This window comes from Mustela putorius, unplaced genomic scaffold, assembly GCF_011764305.1.
Source record: "Mustela putorius furo isolate JIRA1106 unplaced genomic scaffold, ASM1176430v1.1 tig00004039_pilon_pilon_pilon, whole genome shotgun sequence".
NCBI classification, from domain to species: domain Eukaryota; kingdom Metazoa; phylum Chordata; class Mammalia; order Carnivora; family Mustelidae; genus Mustela; species Mustela putorius.
In genome coordinates, this window is record NW_025422174.1 from 917,391 (window position 1) to 936,669 (window position 19,279).

General features: G+C 46.6%; 1 protein-coding gene and 1 long non-coding RNA gene across 2 annotated transcripts; both read left to right on the forward strand.

The window, feature by feature from the left end:
* Nucleotides 1-1,150: 1,150 nt before the first annotated feature.
* On the forward strand, nucleotides 1,151-2,428 carry LOC106003858. Its single transcript, XR_001176593.2, has 3 exons — nucleotides 1,151-1,242; nucleotides 1,954-2,112; nucleotides 2,342-2,428. It is a non-coding gene; the product is annotated as an uncharacterized LOC106003858 (long non-coding RNA).
* A 10,196-nt stretch (nucleotides 2,429-12,624) lies between these two features.
* On the forward strand, nucleotides 12,625-14,500 carry SEPHS2 (selenophosphate synthetase 2). Its single transcript, XM_004773880.2, has one exon. The coding sequence runs from the start codon at nucleotides 12,735-12,737 to the stop codon at nucleotides 14,085-14,087; it is 1,353 nt and encodes a 450-aa protein (XP_004773937.2). The 5' UTR covers nucleotides 12,625-12,734; the 3' UTR covers nucleotides 14,088-14,500.
* The last annotated feature ends 4,779 nt before the right edge of the window (nucleotides 14,501-19,279 follow it).

The following is a 19,279-nucleotide window of genomic DNA, read 5'->3' on the forward strand; positions in this document are numbered from 1 at the left end:
TCTAGACCCTGGAAAGCAAAAGCCTCTTCATTGTCTTTAGCAGCAAGAGGAGCCCCAAGCAGTCACTCATCAGTAAATATTTGCTGACTACATATTTGTCTACTAGGCTCCACGCACTGTTCTAGGTACTGGGGATACAGCAGTGAATAGCGACGACAAATAATAAAGCTGTCCTGGCAGAGTTTATATTGTAATAGGGAAGATGGACAATAACCCAGGTGGATAAGTAAATTGGATAGTATAAGTAGAAGCCCACAAGTGCTAAGGAGCAAAATTAAAAGGAGATGATGCAGGAATGAGCCATGAGGCTTTCTTGGGAAAGCCAAGCAAAAGAATGGCAAGTGAAAAGGCCCTGAGGCAGAGGTATGATGGAATGAGCAGAGAGCCACGACAGCAGTGTAGTTGAAAAGGAGTGAGCAAGAGGGGGACTGAGTTTCAGAGAGACAGTGAGATGACTGATAGGTTAAGGCTTTCTGGGCTACAGTGAGAACTCTGGCTCGTATTTTGAGTGAAATGGAGCAGCACTGGAGGGTTTTGGTCTATATTTTTAAAGGATCTCTCTGGCTGCGGTGTGGAGAGCAGACTATAGCAGAGACAAGCTTAGAAGCAGAGGGACCATTTAGGGGACTGCCACAAAGTCTAGGCACAAGCGGATGGTCGCTCGGGCCAGGGGATGAGCAGTGATGAAGACGAGAGATGGCTGGACACACAGTCTTGTTTCCTCTCTTGAGTGGAGCAAGAGAAAATCCTCATTGTTTTCAGATGAACACTTAGAAAAATACAGAAACTGGAGGACGCAGAGGGGACGGGCCAGAGAAGGGCGCAGACATACAGAGAGATGGATGCCGTGAGACGGAACCGTGAGGTCTATGAACGAGGCGTGGGATGGCTTGGAGGGCTAAGGCCTTAGTTCCAGTGCGGCCATGCTGAGCCCTTTCCCTTGTGGTGCTTAAATGAATTCAAGGTTGCATGACGTAAGGGCGTGGCAGCGGGGAGCCTCTGAGCTTGCTTGGGGACCAGGGGGCTCCCGGCTGATGTAGATGGCAGCGGGAAAAGCAAGCCGGGGCGTCCCCCGTACCCCACGGCCCCCAGCCCACCAGCCCCGACTGCCTACGAACCCAGGACAAACCAGGGCAAGGTTCTCTTTTCAGATCCACCCCGAGGACTTGCTGGTGCAAAGCAGCTGGTTGCCATCCACAGCAGCCTGCTAGCCGCGGCTCCCCACCCACCACTTCCTCCTGGGTAAGTGATATAGGCCACTTTGGTCAGGATGGTTCTCTTTCCCCTGCTTCCCACCTGCCAGGAAGTTAGAGGGAGAAGCGACCCGTCGAAGGAGACTGGGCCGGGGGGGGGGTGTCACAAAGTCCCCGAGGGCCCCAGAGTGGGTGGGGCTGGGAGGCCACCCCCCTATTCCGTGGCTCTTGTGATCTCATGGCTAGGGGCACCAGGGCATTCTAAAGTTCTAGAAACTCTACTTGGGATTTTCTGAGGGAGGGCTGAGCTGCATGCACCACAGGCAGGGGTGCTCTGCCAGATGGCTCTCTTGAGTACTCACGGGCAGGCCATGGAGCTGACGGAAAGCAAACAAATACATTTGTCTGAAGGGTATCACGAAGCCCTTAGAAAAACCCAAATACCACCAGGTCTTCCAGGTGGCTGCAAGAGAGCCCCTTCTCCACCTCTTCAACAAAGGCTGAAGAAGGTTGTCCTCCGGCGCCGACCTCAGCCCAACTTTCCACATACTCCAAATTTCTCAGCAAAGAGAACTCGGCCGAGCTGGGGTGAAACGTCCAGCCTGTGGGAACCAGCTACTGCCAAGGGAACAGGGTCCTAAACACAAACCAGCCTCTGGCCACCTCACCCCCAACCTTGGAAGTTCTTCGTTACCTGGGGCCAGCTCAAATCTCACTCGACAACTTTCTTTAGCTTCATGCCCTGCTTTCCTCCCCACAGTCTCCACCAGCCTTTGCCTGGACCGTGCATTCCCCTCGCCGCGAACCGAAACCGTCCCGAAACCGTCCCAGCCCGGAGGCCTCCGGCCAACTTTTGTGCCATCCTTTAGGATACCTTGGGTTAGAAGTGTTGTCCTAGGGGCCTGGGGAGCGCAGTCAGGTAAGTTCCGACTCTCGGTTTCAGCCCCGGTCATGACCTTGGAGTCATGGTCTTGGGATGGTGACCTGGGGGTGGTGAGAGGGAGCCCAGCGTCAGGCTCCGCACTCGGCAGGGAGTCTGCTCGGGAACCTGTCTCTCCCCCTCCCTCTGCCCCTCCTTTCTCTCTCTCAAGTAAGTAAATAAATAAATAAGTGAAAATCTTTTGAAAACAATAGTAACAAAATTTCAGATTTGAAAGGACTCTCAAATATCACCTAATTCAACTTTGGCCTACTGCACTCAAGTCCCTGATGTCATGCTTCCTAGTAAATCTTCGACCAGGTTCTCCTGCCAGCCCTCCAGAGTCAGGATGCTCACGACTTCCCAAGGAGGTCCACTGCGTCTCCGTCAGCTCTGCTCATAGGAAAATGCTTTCTTGTATTACATGTGAGCTTGCCTCTCTGTGACTTCCATGCTTTAGACCTGGTTCTCTCCAGCTGAAACGCCCGCGACAAATTCGTTCTCTTTCCCCTCTGGAAGCCTCTTCAGAAGTGTGGATGCAGCTTATCAGTCTCTCTTCCAGGCTGAACAAGTATATCTAATATTCCCCTTAAGACAAAGTCTCAAGTCCTCTGACCATCCCAGGAGGAACACCTGTTAAAGCGATCCTCCTAAAATCGGGTGCCTTGAAATAAATGCAACGAAGATACTCAAGGAAATACTTTTTTTTTTTTTTAAGATTTTATTTATTTATTTGACAGACAGAGACCACAACTAGGCAGAGAGGCAGGCAGAGAGAGAGGGGGAAGTGTAAAGTTTTTTTCCGGCGAGATAACCACCACACCAGGCAAAGCGGGTGCAAGGCAAGATTTATTAAAAACACTCTCGGGCGAAGTTTCAGGGCTCAGGGGAAGGGGAGCCGGGAAAGTTGCACCGGGAGGAGGTGGGCACCCTCGGGCGAGGTCCCGCGACTCTGGAAAGCAGAGTGGGGGAAGTCGCGCCCAAGGCAGGGAGGAGGGGGCTTTTAGGGGGTCTCGGGGAAAGCTCAGGGGTCTTTTGGCAAGTTTCCCTTATTCGGATATCCCGCTGCTCATCGGGATCCCATTGGTCCACAGGAGCCCGGGGCGGGGGGTCTCAGGGTCCTGCTTGGGCCTTTGTTCTCCTGTCCGAGCTCAGGTCTTGTGGCGGGAACTTTCTGCCCCTTCCTGCCAGCCCAACAGGAAGCAGGCTCCCCGCTGAGCAGAGAGCCCGATGTGGGGCTTGATCCCAGGACCCTGAGATCATGACCTGAGCCGAAGGCAGAGGCTTTAACCCACTGAGCCACCCAGGCGCCCCTCAAGGAAATACTTTAATTAAAAAAGGGAAAAATAGGGACATGTGTGTGGCTCAGTCCGTTAAGCATCTGCCTTCGGCTCAAGTTATTATCCCAGGATCCTGGGATCGAGCCCCGCAGAGGGCTCCCTGCTCAGTGGAGAGCCTGCTTCTCCCTCTCCTCCTGCCTGCTACTCTCCCTGCTTGTTCTATCTCTCTCTGTGTCGAGTAAATAAACAAAATCTTTTTTTTAAAAGGTTTTATTTATTTTGACACAGAGAGACACAGAGAGAGGGAACACAGCAAGGGAGAGGGAGAAGCAGGCTTCCTGCTGAGCAGAGCGCCCAACGCAGGGCTGGAACCCAGGACCCTGGGATCATGACCTGAGCCAAAGGCAGACGCCCAACAACTGAGGCCCAAATAAAATCTTTTAAAAAATATAAAAGGAAAAAATAAATTGAATATCTAACAATAATAAGAAGTTGGTTATACCAGTTAAGTAAACCCGTTTTATGAAATACTACTCAGCCTTTAGCAAAATATGGTAGATTGACATGTACTGGCACAGAAAGATTGTCATGCGGATGTGAGGAGGAGAAAAGCAAATTACTGGTGTGTGTCACATCTTTTTTTTATTATTATTAAGATTTTATTTATTTGAGAGAGCACAGAGGTGAGCTCCAAATATCAAGGCATCAATCTCTCACCTTATCACATTCTTTCCACATATTCATTCAACAAAGTTCCCTACGGCCTTCTCTGCACCAGAGCCCAAGCTGGGCGTTGAGCTCCTGGAATCTAGTGAGGTGTGGTCCTAGGTATGAGGACCTCACAGATGTCAGAGAAAATCTAGTGTGATAATTGCTAAAACAAGGAAATTTCAGGGTTATAGGGTCACAGGGGAGGGATTTCCTGAAGTCTTAAAGATAATGGGCTTTGTTGGGCATGAAGCGTTGTTGAGTAATTAACAGTGACTGGTGCAAAGGCCCTGAGGCAGAGAGAACTGTGCTGTGTTCTGTCCATCCCATACCCTACTCTACCCTAGTCCAAGTCGCCACCATCCTCTGCCACAGCATTCCTTTCCTGTCTGTTCTTGATATAGCAGCCAGAGTGATCTTTCAAAACCACAAATACAACCATGCCACCTCCCTGCTTAAAACCAATCCTGTGACTTCCCCTTTCTCTTAGGAAAAAAATTACAAAATTCCTTCACATGGCCCATTGGATCTTTTTAAAAAAAATATTTTACTTATTTATTTGATAGAACGAATACATGAGAGAGAGAGAGAGAGAGAGAGAGAGAAAGGGTGTAGACAAGCAGCAGGGGAGGCAGAGGAGAAGAAGCAGGTTCTCTGCTGAGCCCAATGGAGGGCTCGATCCTAGGACTCTGGGATCATGACCTGAGCTGAAGGCAGATGTCTTTACTGACTGAGCCACCCAGGCATCCCAACCTTGGGGGATCAGATCTTCCATCTAATCCATCAGGAAATCTGTTGGTTCCAGAATTCCCCAAATATGAGCACTTATCATTATCTCCGACGCAACCAAGTCACCATGGTCTCTCCCCTGGGTTTTTGCCAACCCAGTCCACTCTCACCCCAGCCAGAGTGACCATGTAACCCTTCTGGTCTCAACCATCCCATGGCTCCCGTCTTACCCAGAGCCAAAGCTGAAGGCCCTACCATTGTCCAGGGGCCCTGCACACCCGGCCTTTCTTTGCCACTGTGATGTCACCTCCTCCTCCCTCACCCCGTTGTCACCAGCCACACTGGTCTCCACCCAACTCACAAGGCTTGCTCATCTTGGGGCCTTTGCCATGGGTGCTTTTCTGCCAAGAATGCTGTTTTGCCAGGTTATGCCATGAGTGCCTTCCTCAGCACCTTCCAAATCACCTTCTCACTCTTTATCTCCCTCTCCGAACCTTCCATTCTCTGAGCTCTGCCATCACTCTGAGTCTCTCTCTGTCCTGCGTCTCTCTTGTTATTAGCAGTAACTCAGTATGGCTTCTCACATTTACCCCAAAGGCAAAGATGAAACTTCCTGCCCCATAAGGTGATGGAAGATGGTTAATAGTGTGAGGGGCCGTGAACATGGGTGTCAGTTCTGAAGTTTCCCAAGGTACAGCCTATTGCTGGCAGCCCCACAGAGCAAGCCCAGGGGAGGTGGGATTGGGAGCTGAGGCTGTGCCTGGCCTGGGTCTGGCTCAGGGTCGGGGGCCGGCGATAGGAACACTGACCTGGATGTTGGGCCAGGGTGGTGGGGGGCTGAGACCAATGGGGAATATTTTTTTTTTTTTTGTTATTTGTGGAGAGATTTTTTAATAAAAATTCACTTCTTTAATAGTTAAAACTCTAGACTACCAATGTCATCTGTTTTGTCAAATGCATCTACCTAAACATTTTTTTAATATAATTTTTTATTTTTTATAAACATATATTTTTATCCCCAGGGGTACAGGTCTGTGAATCACCAGGTTTACACACTTCACAGCACTCACCAAAACACACACCCTCCCCAATGTCCATAATCCCACCCCCCTCTCCCAAACCCCCTCCCCCCAACAACCCTCAGTTTGTTCTGTGAGATTAAGAGTCACTTATGGTTTGTCTCCCTCCCAATCCCATCTTCTTTCATTTATTCTTCTCATACCCAATGGGGAATATTTTGACCTCTGGGGTTTTACTGCAGAGTAAAGTCAGATTACATCAGTCCTACAAAGACCTGTAAGGTGCTATGTCCTGTGCCATCTTCACCAATCTTGTGACGCACCTGTATGACCTCATTCCGTTCAGTTCTCTCCACTCAATGTGTACCAGTCATCCTGGCTGCCTTGTTGCTCCTAGAATGCCCCAGGTATATTCCTGCCTCAGGGCCTTTGCACTTGCCATTCTCTGCCTGAAACACTCTTTCCCAGATATCTGCATGCCATTCTTCCCTTTATTCAGATCTTTACTTCAAAGTCACATCCACATACCGGATTTCCTTTCCTCCCTCTCTGCAGACTTCATCACTCCCTCCTCGGTATCTGTTCCCAACTAATCATTGATCTTACGCATTGCGATCTCTTTCCGTTAGTATGTCAGCTCCGTGAGGACAGGGACTTCTGCCTGGAATTCACTGTGACAGCTTCAGTATCTAGTGCACCAAAGTTTTCAATAAATAGGGGGCACCTGGGTGGTTCAGTCCATAAAATGTCCAACTCCTGGTTTCAGCTCAGGTCATGATCTCAGGGTCATGTGATCAAACCCCACGTCAGGCTCCACATTCAGCACAGAGTCTGCTTCAGATTCTTTCTCCCTCCTCCTCTGCCCCTCCCTGCCTGTGCTCTCTGTCAAATACATAAAATCTTTTTTAAAAAAGTTTTCAATAGGTATTTATGAATGATCCCAGCGGGGGTGTTGACATCTATTAATGATGGATTATTTTCACCCATTATGTCATTTCTTACTAGAAATACTAGGAATGATCCCGTTTTTGTTTTAAAAAGTTAAGAAGTATAAGCAAGAAGACAGCACACAGCCCCACTTGACCTGGAGGGGTGACAGGGCGCCCCCTGGAGTTCAGTGCGAGGTAGTGGCTCCCCTCACACCTTGAAGGAAAATGTCTAAAATTCACCCTACTAAGTGTTGCGAACACCTTCTCTCTGAGAGGAGGGATTTCGAGTTATTTAACTTTATTCCTTTTTACTAAGCTACATTTTGTGATTTTTCTCCAATGACAGCATAATGATTGTGTAATAAGTTTTTTGGCTTAGTCTACAGAGTATGCAACTCTTTGATTTCAGGATTGTAAGTTCGAGCCCCACTTTGAGTGCAGAGATTACTTAAAAATAAAGACTTTAGAAAAATTAAAAAATAGAAATAAAATAAAATGTTTTTTAAGTGCACTAAACAAAAAAAAAGAAAATGTTTACTAAACTAATTGAAGTATTTTCAGTATACTAGAAAAACACTGAGTGTATAGTTTACCACAATTTAAAAACTCTTTAAAGTGTGCTGAACCTGGGGCACCTGATTGGCTCAGTCAATAGAGCATACAGCTCCTGACCTTGGGGTTGTGAGTTTGAGCTCCACGTTGGGTGTTGAGATGACTTAAAAATAAAATCTTAGGGGCACCTGGGTGGCTCAGTGGGTTAAAGCCTCTGCTTTCAGCTCTGGTCATGATCCCAGGTTCCTGGGATCGAGCCCAACATCTGGCTCTCTGTTCAGCAGGAAGCCTGCTTCCCTCTCTCTCTCTCTGCCTGCCTCTCTGCCTACTTATGATCTCTGTCTGTCAAATAAATAAAATCTTTTAAAAAATAAAATAAAATCTTAAAAAATAAAAACATAAAGTGTACTGAACCTTAAAGTGTAGTGTTATAACTGGAAACTATCATAATGCGAAAAAACTAACGAGCATTAGCCCCATTGCTTTTGTTGTATGTGAAAACCAAATGAAAGGCTCCATTCAAACCGTCTTATTCTTTAAAACCTCTCTCCTTCGTCTGCTTTCCCACCTCCAGGTCTGTACTCTTGCCATCTCTGACCCGTAAGTTTTAACCCAAGCCATAAACGTGGTTCACTGGCTCTCTCAGTGAAAAACAAGAACAAGATAAAAGGAATGCTTTCAGATGCTCATGACACAGTCACAAGGATCAACCTCGAGAGGCACAAGCGTCTGCTGTCTGCTCAGGTCATGATCCCGGGGTCCTGGGACTGAGCCCGGAACTGGGCTCCCTGCTAGCAGGGAGTCTGCTTCTCCCTCTCCCTCTGCAGCTCCCCCTGCTTGTGCTCTCTTGCTTGCTCTCTCTTCCTCTCTGTCAAATAAATAAATAAAATCTTGAAAAAAAAATCCAAACTGTCATAAATGCCAAGAGGAGAAAGTTCAAAGAACAAAGAGAGCATATTAACAGGGGCACCTGATCTAATCACATTCTGACCCAGGTGAGGTGACTACACATGTAAGCAGAGTGTTTTCATTTTACCCTTAGTAATAAGATCGGTCACAGGTACAATGTACTGAACACTTGATTTTTTTTTTTAAGATTTTATTTATTTGACAGAGAGAGATCACAAGTAGGCAGAGAGGCAGGCAGAGAGGGGGGGAAGCAGGCTCCCCGCCAAGCAGAGAGAGCCTGATGTGGGGCTCCATCCCAGGACCCTGAGATCATGACCTGAGCCGAAGGCAGAGGCTTTAACCCACTGAACCACCCAGGTGCCCCCTACACTGAACATTTTACAAAGAAGGTTTCATAGTGGAGATTTTCATATGATCCTTATACCAGATCCTAAGCCGAGATGACCCTCATTTTACAGAAGGGGAAACTAAGATGTACAAAGGTTGTATCTCTTCTTTAAGGGCAGACAGCTCACTGACAGCTAATCCAACGTTCAGAAAAAATCCAGAGGTCTCTTGCTTCCATATATCTTGTTTTTTCATTATTTCGTTTACCTTTTAGTATTTTTAATTCTGAAATATAGCATCTTTTCCTTTTTTAAAAAATGTTGACATGCACTTTACAAAAAGAGCATGGGAGGGGCGCCTGGGTGGCTCAGTGGATTAAGCCGCTGCCTTCGGCTCGGGTCATGATCTCAGGGTCCTGGGATCCAGTCCCGCATCGGGCTCTCTGCTTGGCAGGGAGCCTGCTTCCCTCTCTCTCTCTCTCTCTGCCTGCCTCTCCATCTACTTGTGATTTCTCTCTGTCAAATAAATAAATAAATCTTTAAAAAAAAAAAAAAAACAAAAACAAAAAAAAAAAAAAAAAAAGAGCATGGGAAAAATAGATGTGCATGGTTTAAAGAACATCATGCAACTACACCCCGGACAAAGAACAGAAAACAGAACCCTAGGCCCCCTTCCCCAGAGATAATCCCTATGCTAAATTTTGTTAATCATCCACACTCTTACTCTTTTTTTTTTAATTTTTAATTTTTTAACATATAATGTAGTATTAGCCCCAGGGGTACAGGTCTGTGAATCGCCAGGTTTACACACTTCACAGCACTCACCATAGCACATACCTTCCATAATCCAACCACCCTCTCCCTACCCACCCCCACCCCGGCAACCCTCAGTTTGTTTTGTGAGATTAAGAGTCTCTTATGGTTTGTCTCCCTCCCGATCCCAACTCTCTTACTCTTAAAAACGTTTTTTTTTTTAAATCATTTTGCATCTCTTATCAATATATTATTGCTTTGCCTGGTGTTAAACTTTGTATAAATGGCATCTTAGTTTATGGATTCTTCTGCAACGGGCTTCTTGCTCCCAACATTTTATCTTTGAGATTATCCATATTGATGATGTCTAGACCTATCATTCATTTTCACAGATAAACAATGTCCCATTGGGTAGTTATACAATGATTTGTTTATATTTATATATTTATATTTATATTTTATATTTTATATTTATAATGCGTTCCCTGTTAACAGACACACGGAAGACCACTGTTCTGGTCTTCCAGTCTTCTTTTTCTTTAGGAAGACAAAGGGACTTGTTTTTATTTTTTTTTAAAAATTCCAAGATGTTATAAGTTTTGTGAATTTAAATTCCAGCCCCTACTACATCCACACTAACAGTGGTGTACAATACTAGGTTCTGTCATTTATGTTAAGCTTACCAACGGCCAGGAACCATGTTAGGAGCTTCACACATATTTTAAAAATTTAATTCTCATTAAACACTCCATCTGGTGTCTATCATTATCTTCAGGTGAAAGGACTATTTTATAGGTACTGAAAGTGGGGTTCCTAAAGGTTAGACAATTCGCCCAAGGTCATTAGGAGAGCCTAGACTGCAACTCAGTCTAATTTTAATGTTTGAGTTTCTTCCAGTTTACTCCATGCCTTCACACTGTACTGGAGAATAATAAAAGCTAAATGTAATGACTTACGAGAAGAGCTATAAGTATCTCCTATATTTTTACATTTTTTAAAAGATTTTATTTATTTATTTGACAGAGAGAGAGATCACAAGTAGGCAGAGAGGCAGGCAGAGAGAGAGGAGGAAGCAGGCTCCCTGCTGAGCAGAGAGCCCGATGCAGGGCTCGATCCCAGGACCCTGAGATCATGACTTGAGCCGAAAGCAGAGTCTTAACCCACTGAGCCAACCAGGTGCCCCATTTTTACATTTTTAATTGTGGTAAAATACACATAACATAAAATTTACCGTCTTACCTCTTTTAAGTGTATAGTTCAGTAGTGTTCATTCCTCACATTGTTGTGTAATCAATCTCCAGAGCTCCTACATTCTTGCACGTGTCTCCCGAGGCACCTTTGCAGGAGTTTCTCTAGGGCATGTTTTATGGCTAGAACTGACCGGGGGTGGGTTTGCACATGTCTGATTTAATCAGTTAAAGCCAAGCTCTTTTACAAAATGGTTGTACCAATTTATAGTCTCATAGGCAGGTTGTTGTTGTTTTAAGTATGTAATGCACTTAAATAGCAGGGAGCCTGCATCTCCCTCTGCCTGCTGCTCCCCTTGCTTGTGCTCATTAGCTCTCTCTCTCTGACAAATATATAAGTAAAATCTTTTTTAAAAATTAAAAAAAAAAAAAAAAGGGCACCTGGGTGACTCAGTGGGTTAAAGCCTCTGCCTTCGGCTCAGGTCGTGATCCCAGGATCCTGGGATCGAGCCCCGCATCGGGCTCTCTGCTTAGCAGGGAACCTGCTTCCTCCTCTCTCTCTGTCTGCCTCTCGGCCTACTTGTGATCTCTGTCTGTTAAATAAATAAAATCTTTAAAAAAATTTTTTCAAAAAAATTTAAGGTCCAAATGTTAAAGGAACAAGAAGATAATTCAGTGAAGAATCTCCCATCCAAAATCACCTCATTCCCTCCCCAGAGGCAATCAATTCACCAGTTTCTCGTGATTCTCCTCCCAGAAATATGCCACTGCATACATTTCCTCCTTTTACAACAAATAATAGTATCCTATAAATACTGCTCAGAAGTTTGCTTGTTTCTCTTAACAAACATCATAGATGATATAACCTGGTGGTCTTTGGAACAGATTTGCTTGGATTCATATCCAGCTCCATTCTAAACTGGCTATGACCTTGAGTGGGTCATTTAATCTCTCTGTGCATTATATTCCTTATCTGTAAAACATGGAAAGAATCCTAACTCAAAGGTTTTTGTAAGAACTAAGTTAGTTAATATACTAAAGCATTTAGAAAGATACCTCTTAGAATTGTAACTATTATCAATATAATTATATCAATGTTTTCTCCTTCTGTTTTAGAGTTGCTTGGGTAGTCTATTATATAAATGTACCACGATTTATTTTAATCACAATTGATAAACATTTAAGTTCTTTCCAGTATGTTAATATTACAAGCAGCACAGAAATAACAAAACAAAATAAAAGAACTCTATCATTTCCCACTCACAGCTCCTGAGTACATCTGGAGGATAAAGTCCTAGAACTGGAACTGCTGAGTCAAAGGTGTTATATAAAGTTGTGTTCTTAATAGACATTGGCAAATTGCTCTCAATGGACACATTACAGATTATCATATATACTGACTTAAAGATCTCTAGCCACTTTAGAACAGAACAAGATAAGCCACTTTGTTGCCCAGAAGTCAACTGATGCCCGAGAGGGAAAGTGACTCAGAGTTAGTGGTGGACTTAAGAGTCTTAGAGGACTTTAAGATCTTATTCTTTAAGCGTCATTTCGACCCCCCAGTGCGGGGCTGGCACTCAGACCCCGAGGTCAAGAGGCCCATGTTCTTCGGACTGAACCTGCCAGGCGCCCCTGAGACTCGGAATTCTCTGAAGCCCATTTTAACATTTCATTATTTTGTGGCTAGTGCTTGCTTGCTTCAGGGTAGTAGCTTCCTATCGAATTTCTCATTATTTCCGAATTTTTCCCTGGGCTGTTTTCCTGTCCCGGGCTGGTCCCGTGACCCCCGGACCACTGCGACCTGCGTGAGCTCTGCCAAGGGACCGATCTGCCCCAGCTTCGGAATCGCGGCCCCTGGGCAACGGTCTCCGGGGGAGCAAAGTCCCGCCGGCCGCGGCCCGGAGAGCGTTTAACCGGCCGCGGGCAGCGGGCCGCGGCGCCGGCGGGGAGGGTCCCCGGGACCTCCCGCTGTAACTGCCCTGCGGACGGGAGGAAGCCCGCCTCTCGGGGGCGGAGTCCTCATTGGGCGGCGCGGCTGTCAATCACCGGGACCCTAAGCAGCGGAGCCGGCGGCCCCGCCCCCGGGACGGCGAGGAGCGCGCGGCGCGGCGGGAGTGCGGCGGCGCGGGCCGGGCGGGCGCGGCGGGGACGTCTGCGGTCGGCGGTGGCCGGCGCGGGGAGGAGGGCCGCGCTCCGCTGCGCTCCGTGTCCCCCCGCACCGGCAGGCGCCATGGCGGAGGCCGCGGGCACCGGCGCCGGCGGAGAGGCGGCGGCCGCGGCCGGCGCGGGCCCCGCGGGCTTGTCCCCGGGCCGGGGCTTCGCGAGCTACCGGCCCTTCGAGCCCCAGGCGCTGGGCCTGAGCCCGAGCTGGCGGCTGACGGGCTTCTCCGGCATGAAGGGCTGAGGCTGCAAGGTCCCCCAGGAGACGCTGCTCAAGCTCCTGGCGGGACTGACGCGGCCCGACGTGCGGCCGGCGCGGGGCCCGGGCCCGGGCCTGGGCCTGGGGGCGGCCCGCGAAGAGCCGGCGCAGGAGGGAGGCCTGGCGGCCGGGGCCGAGCCCAGCGCCCCGTCTCCGGCCCTGGGCATTGGGATGGACTCGTGCGTCGTCCCGCTGAGGCACGGGGGCCTGTCGCTGGTGCAGACCACGGACTTCTTTTACCCCCTGGTGGAGGATCCCTACATGATGGGGCGCATAGCCTGCGCCAACGTGCTGAGCGACCTGTACGCCATGGGCATCACCGAGTGTGACAACATGCTGATGCTGCTCAGCGTCAGCCAGAGCATGACGGACGAGGAGCGGGAGAAGGTCACGCCGCTGCTGATCCGGGGCTTCCGCGACGCCGCCGAGGAGGGAGGCACCGCCGTGACCGGGGGGCAGACGGTGGTAAACCCTTGGGTTATCGTCGGGGGGGTTGCCACTGTGGTGTGCCAGCCCAGCGAGCTCATCATGCCCGACAGCGCGGTCGTGGGGGACGTGCTCGTGCTGACCAAACCCTTAGGAACGCAGGTCGCGGTCAACGCCCACCAGTGGCTGGACAGCCCCGAGCGATGGAGTAAAGTCAGTATGGTGGTGTCCAGGGAGGAGGTGGAGCTGGCCTACCAGGAGGCCATGTTCAGCATGGCGACGCTGAACAGGACGGCCGCCGCCTTGATGCACACGTTTAACGCGCACGCGGCCACCGATGTCACCGGCTTCGGCATCCTGGGACACTCTCAGAACCTGGCCAAGCAGCAGAGAAACGAGGTGTCGTTTGTGATTCATAATCTGCCCATTATTGCCAAGATGGCAGCCATCAGCAAGGCCAGCGGGCGCTTCGGGCTCCTTCAGGGGACCTCGGCGGAAACCTCCGGGGGATTGCTGATTTGTCTGCCAAGAGAACAGGCAGCTCGCTTTTGCTCCGAAATCAAATCTTCCAAGTACGGAGAGGGCCACCAGGCATGGATCGTCGGGATTGTGGAGAAGGGAAACCGGACAGCCCGGATCATTGACAAGCCTCGAGTTATTGAGGTCCTACCTCGGGGGGCTACTGCTACTGCTCTGGCTCCTGACAATTCCAGTGCCGCCTCTGAGCCGAGTTCATGAGATGGAATAGCACAAGCTGTTTGGACCTTAGAGCCTTTGTACACAATCATGAACAATTCTCAGAACTTTATTTTAAGAAGAAATTTCCAAAGAAGGCCTCCTGCACAGTAGTTCCAGTGGCCCTTTCGAGGTCATTTGAATCCGCCCATCATAAGCTGCACATTCCAAGGCCAGAAGTAACATTTTGGACTTCAGGGGGGAGGTTTGTTCATCTCATATGTGGAAGAAAAGCAGAAAAACCTCTGTTAGTTCTTTCCAAGAGCAAGATAAAGCTATTCTGGTTTGAGGGATTTTTTTTTTTTTTCTTTCTTGGCACTGGGTTGATTCATGCCTGCACAGGGAGTGAGGTTATTTGTTAGAATTACATACACACCAAAAAAAAAAAAAAAAAAAGTAAATTGCAAAATTATTTAGATCAGAAGCAAATAAGTTTGGACCAATACTGTTGATAAATCTAAATTGTTAAGAGAGATCTTACATTGCATTGTCAAATTCTTCATTAGATTTTTCTGAAGTACTGGCTCTTTCCTGCTTTGGACAAGAATTGAGCAGCTTGTCCAATGACTGGGAAAGGAGGACCTGCGACCATCTCATTTGGTCTCTGTTAATGACGTCTCTCTCTCTAAACCCCTTTAAGGACTGGGAGAGGCAGAACAAGCCCCAGAGCCCAAACCTTGGTGGTCATTAAGATATTCAATCTTGTGTTGAAAATTCCTGGTGATTTAATCAATAAAGTAATTTTTAGCGAAATAAATAAAAAGGACTTTGTGGAAAAATTCTTGTGGCTAATGTTTGGATTCTTGGAATTCTGACTCTTTTACAGTCTTACAAAATGAACCAATTGATATATTTAGAGTCTGGCAAGTGGCGAGCGCAAATGTTTTCCCGGATTCTGGACACAGGATTTAACACCTAGATTTAGGTTTGCACCCCTCTCCCTGTGTTGATAGCAAAGGACTCAAAACGGGCATAAAACCCAAGGGCTAGCAGATGGGAGAGGAAAAGAAAGGGCCCAACACTTCTTGGAAGATTTGGGTAAGTGACTTAGCAGAAGAGAGGAAGCCAAAGGAAATTCCTTCAGAGTTGGGGAATACTAACAGGAAGCAAGATGTGCTTTGGAGGTACTAACGGGTCAAGGGTGGGGGTAAAGACAGATACTGTTTGAAAGCTTCTATACAGGGTAATTATAATTAGATCTCTGAAGTTCACAAACCTGTCCCCCATGTCACATAACCAGATGACTGCCTCTTACGTCTGTTGGTAAAGGGAGGTTTAGTTTCTAGAAAATGAATTTTAAAAATACTACAAAGCTGGGGACACCATAGTAAAGGACAGGGGACCAAAAATAAAAATAAAGACTGAAAGAGACTGTCCCAGCCCGCTTACCCCCCTTAAAAACACTGTCTGGGAAGTTTATACTGCCTTTGCTTCTCTGGAGAAAAATGTGCCCAGAAATAAAGACCTATATGAACATTCGGTGAGCCCCCAGCGAAAATCCCTGTGCCAGGAAGCCTCCCGGTTGAACAGTTTCACTTCGGCACATTCTTTTCAATGCCCCATACTTTTTTTTTTTTTTTTAAGATATTTATATGACAGAGATCACAAGTAGGCAAAGAGGCAATCAGATAGAGTGAGGGGGAAGCAAGCTCCCTGCTGAGCAGAGAGCCCAATGCAGGGCTCTATCCCAAGACCCTGGGATCATGACCTGAGCCAAAGTCAGAGGCTTTAACCCACTGAGCCACCCAGGTGCCCCTCCATGCCCCATTCTTAAATATAAGCGGTCAAGGATCACCAGACATTTGAGGTAAGCCTCTAACTTGAAAACAAGTCAAAGAAAGCAAAAAACTCAGTAAAGAGATAAAACAGGGAGTAGAAGAAGAAAAAAAGAGGTAAAGAAGATAGTGTTCATAAAAAGATAATGAGAACGAAGCATTTAGAATATAAAATTTAGGGATGCCTGGGTGGCTCAGTTGGTTAAGCGGCTGCCTTCAGCTCAGGTCATGATCCCAGCGTCCTGGGATCGAGTCCCACATCGGGCTCCTTGCTCAGCAGGGAGTCTGCTTCTCCCTCTGCCTCTGCCTGCCATTCTGTCTGCCTGTGTTCACGCTCTCTCTCTCTCTCTGACAAATAAATAAAAAAAAAATCTTTAAAAAAAAAAAAAAAAAGAATATAAAATTTAAAGTTTTCAAAATTCAGTACAATACTTAGAAGACAAATTTGAAGAAATTTATCAGAAAGTAGAACAACAACAAAAAGATGCACAATAGAAGGAAAAAAATATGGAAATTAGAGGAAAGCCCAGAGGTTCAACATCTAGGAGGAATTCCAAAGAGATAATAAAGGAAATGGAAGGAAAAAATACATGAAATGATATAAGAAAATTTTCTAAAATTTAAAAAAGTTGTAGATACCACATATCTCCTGACTTCCCAGCATAGTGAATGAAAAATGACATACATTAATTTTTATTAAATTATAAAATACCAGTGATAAAGAGAAATGCTTTATATGTGTGTGTATATATTTTTCTTTGAACTGCCAACAGTTCAAAGAAACTGTTGCAGGTTTTTTTGCATTTTGCAAATGAGGAAGTTGAGGTGCAAAGAGATTAAGAAATTTATCCAAAATTGCACAGGCCAACTGCTAGGCAGTGTAAGTCCAGAGTCCATTCTTCTTCTTCTTCTTCAAGATTTTACTTTTTAAATAAACTCCATACCCAGCGTGGGACTCATATTTATGATGGCGAGATCAAGAGTTGCATGCTCCTTGGGCGCCTGGGTGGCTCAGTGGGTTAAGCCTCTGCCTTCAGCTCGGGTCATGATCTCAGGGTCCTGGGATCCAGCTCCACATCGAGCTCTCTGCTCAGGGGAGAGCTCGCTTCCTCCTCTCTCTCTGCCTGCCTCTCTGCCTACTTGTGATCTCTCTCTTAAATGAATAAATAAAATCTTTAAAAAAAAAAAAGAGTTGCACGCTCCACTGACTGAGCCAGCCAGATGCCCCCATTATGCTCTCCTCAAACTATCTGGGGAGGAGAAGAGCACATAGAAAGTTCTGGCAATAAGAATGGTATCAGATTTCTCAACAGGGAAAGGGAAGCTAAAAGATAATGAGGTAATCTCTTCAAAATCCTGAGGGTAAATTATTTTCTCTGTATAATTCCATACCCAGCCACATCTTACCAATAAGCAGAATAAAGATATTTTTAGACATGCAAAGTATAAGTGGTTTCATCCCACACACTCTTTCTCAAGAAACTACTAGACAATGTGCTCGAGGAAAATAAGGGGGCAAACTGGGAAAGAGGAAACTGAGGTTCAGGAAACCCAAGCCAGCACAGGAGAAGGTGAAGGAAGGTTTCAAGGTAACAGCTCCACAGCAAGTCTAGAGAGCGAGCAGACTGGAACAGGCACATCGCTCAGGAAGAGAAGCCTGAAGGCTCCCAGGAAAGGAAAATGGGCCTGTTTGAGCACTGATACTTTTGATTTTGTGAAAAATTACACTGGAAGGTTAATGGAAGATGTAAAAAGAATCAGTGACAATTAAATAGAAAACTAGCAAATGAAAAAAAAGAGGCAGTTATCAACTCAACAAAAAATAAAACTTTGTGTGACGAATGAAATGTAATCATATATAGTATTCAGCAATGAATATTTACATAGTTGTAAATACTATCTAACTACAACAATAAATCAATTTTAAAAATTCAATCAGCTTTTCTCCTACTCAAAGTTCTGAAATCACTTTCCATACAATCCCTGCTACGTATGTCCAGCCTCATTTCATGGCACTCGCCTTCCCTCTCTCACTAAACTCTAGCCCATTAGCCTTCCTGTGGAGCTCCAAACAAACAGATATCCTTTGTACTCCGCAGCTCCCTTTATCTGGAGTCTCCCTCAGGCTCTCTACCTGGCAGGCTCACCCTCAACCCCATCTCAGCTAAAATTAAACCTCATAAAATCTTCTCTGACATCAGCCAACACCTACCAAATCTCCAACTCTTCACATCATTTATTGGCTTCACAGCTCTAACCCTAATCTGTAATTACCTTGAGAATGTGTTAGTTTACTTTCTAAGTGTCCCTTTCTGCTAGTATGTAAGCTCCAAGATGGCAGGGGATGTTCCCTACCCCCAGTACCTAGAACACCATCTGGTCCATAGTTAGTACTCGGGATATATTGAATAAATGAGTGAGAGAGTGGATCCCAAGATGGGCTGGATCCCAAGATGCTGGGATCATGACCTGAGCCAAGGCCCAGGCTTTAACCCACTGAGCCACCCAGGCGCCCCTTTCCTTGCTCTTGATGTCTCCTAGCGGTGGAGAATGGTATGACCAATCTCTCAAGGCTTTGGAGAAGAAATTTAGGCCTCAGTTCTGTTTGTCCACATACACAGCTCTGTAACTGGTTGGAGTGGACCGTACAAAAGGGGAGGAAAATGAGGGAAGCGTCCCTGGCCGGCGTCCTCTTAGTTAACCTAGAAAGAGTTAGGGGTTGACAGCAAGATAGGCATCCATCTTTTTCTTGGGGAGAAGCTGGGCAGCAAAACAGAGGCAGCAGGTGGTGAAGGGGACAGGACCTCAGGTAGAAATCAGAACAGAATCACAGATAGAAGTAAGGAAGGTGATGGAAGAAAAGAGAAAGAAAAGGAAAAGGAAGCCAAAGGCAGAAAAGAAAAAGGAGAGGACATTGAAGATAAAGGAAGAGAAAGAAGATGAAGAGACAGGACAGAAGGATAGAAGAAAAGGCAGTAGCAAGGTCACCTAAGCACATACCCAAAATATTGAGCTGCCTCTTTTACACTCTTGTGGGGGTAGGGAGATTTCTTTCACTTGTTGAGGAGCACTGGGGGGGTGCTGGTGAGCTTCAGCATTCACCTTTCTCAGATAAGTCTCTGGGCCTCAGCTTCTTCATCTGTAAAACAGGCACAGCCATACCCACCTACTGCAGAGAAGTCATGGAGGGGATCCCATGAGACACGGTGTTATAAATCAGTATTTATTAGATCTATTCAAGTATCAGGCCCTGGAGAAACAAAAGCCTGACACTGCTTCTGTTTCTCAGGAGACTCAGTCTAAAAGGAGACACCCATCATCCCAAAATCAAGACCAAGAATGCTAAGTGCCATAAGGACTAGAGTGGATTAAGTACTATAGAAGGTCAAATATTTCCTTTTTGGAGGAAGTTTAGGAAAG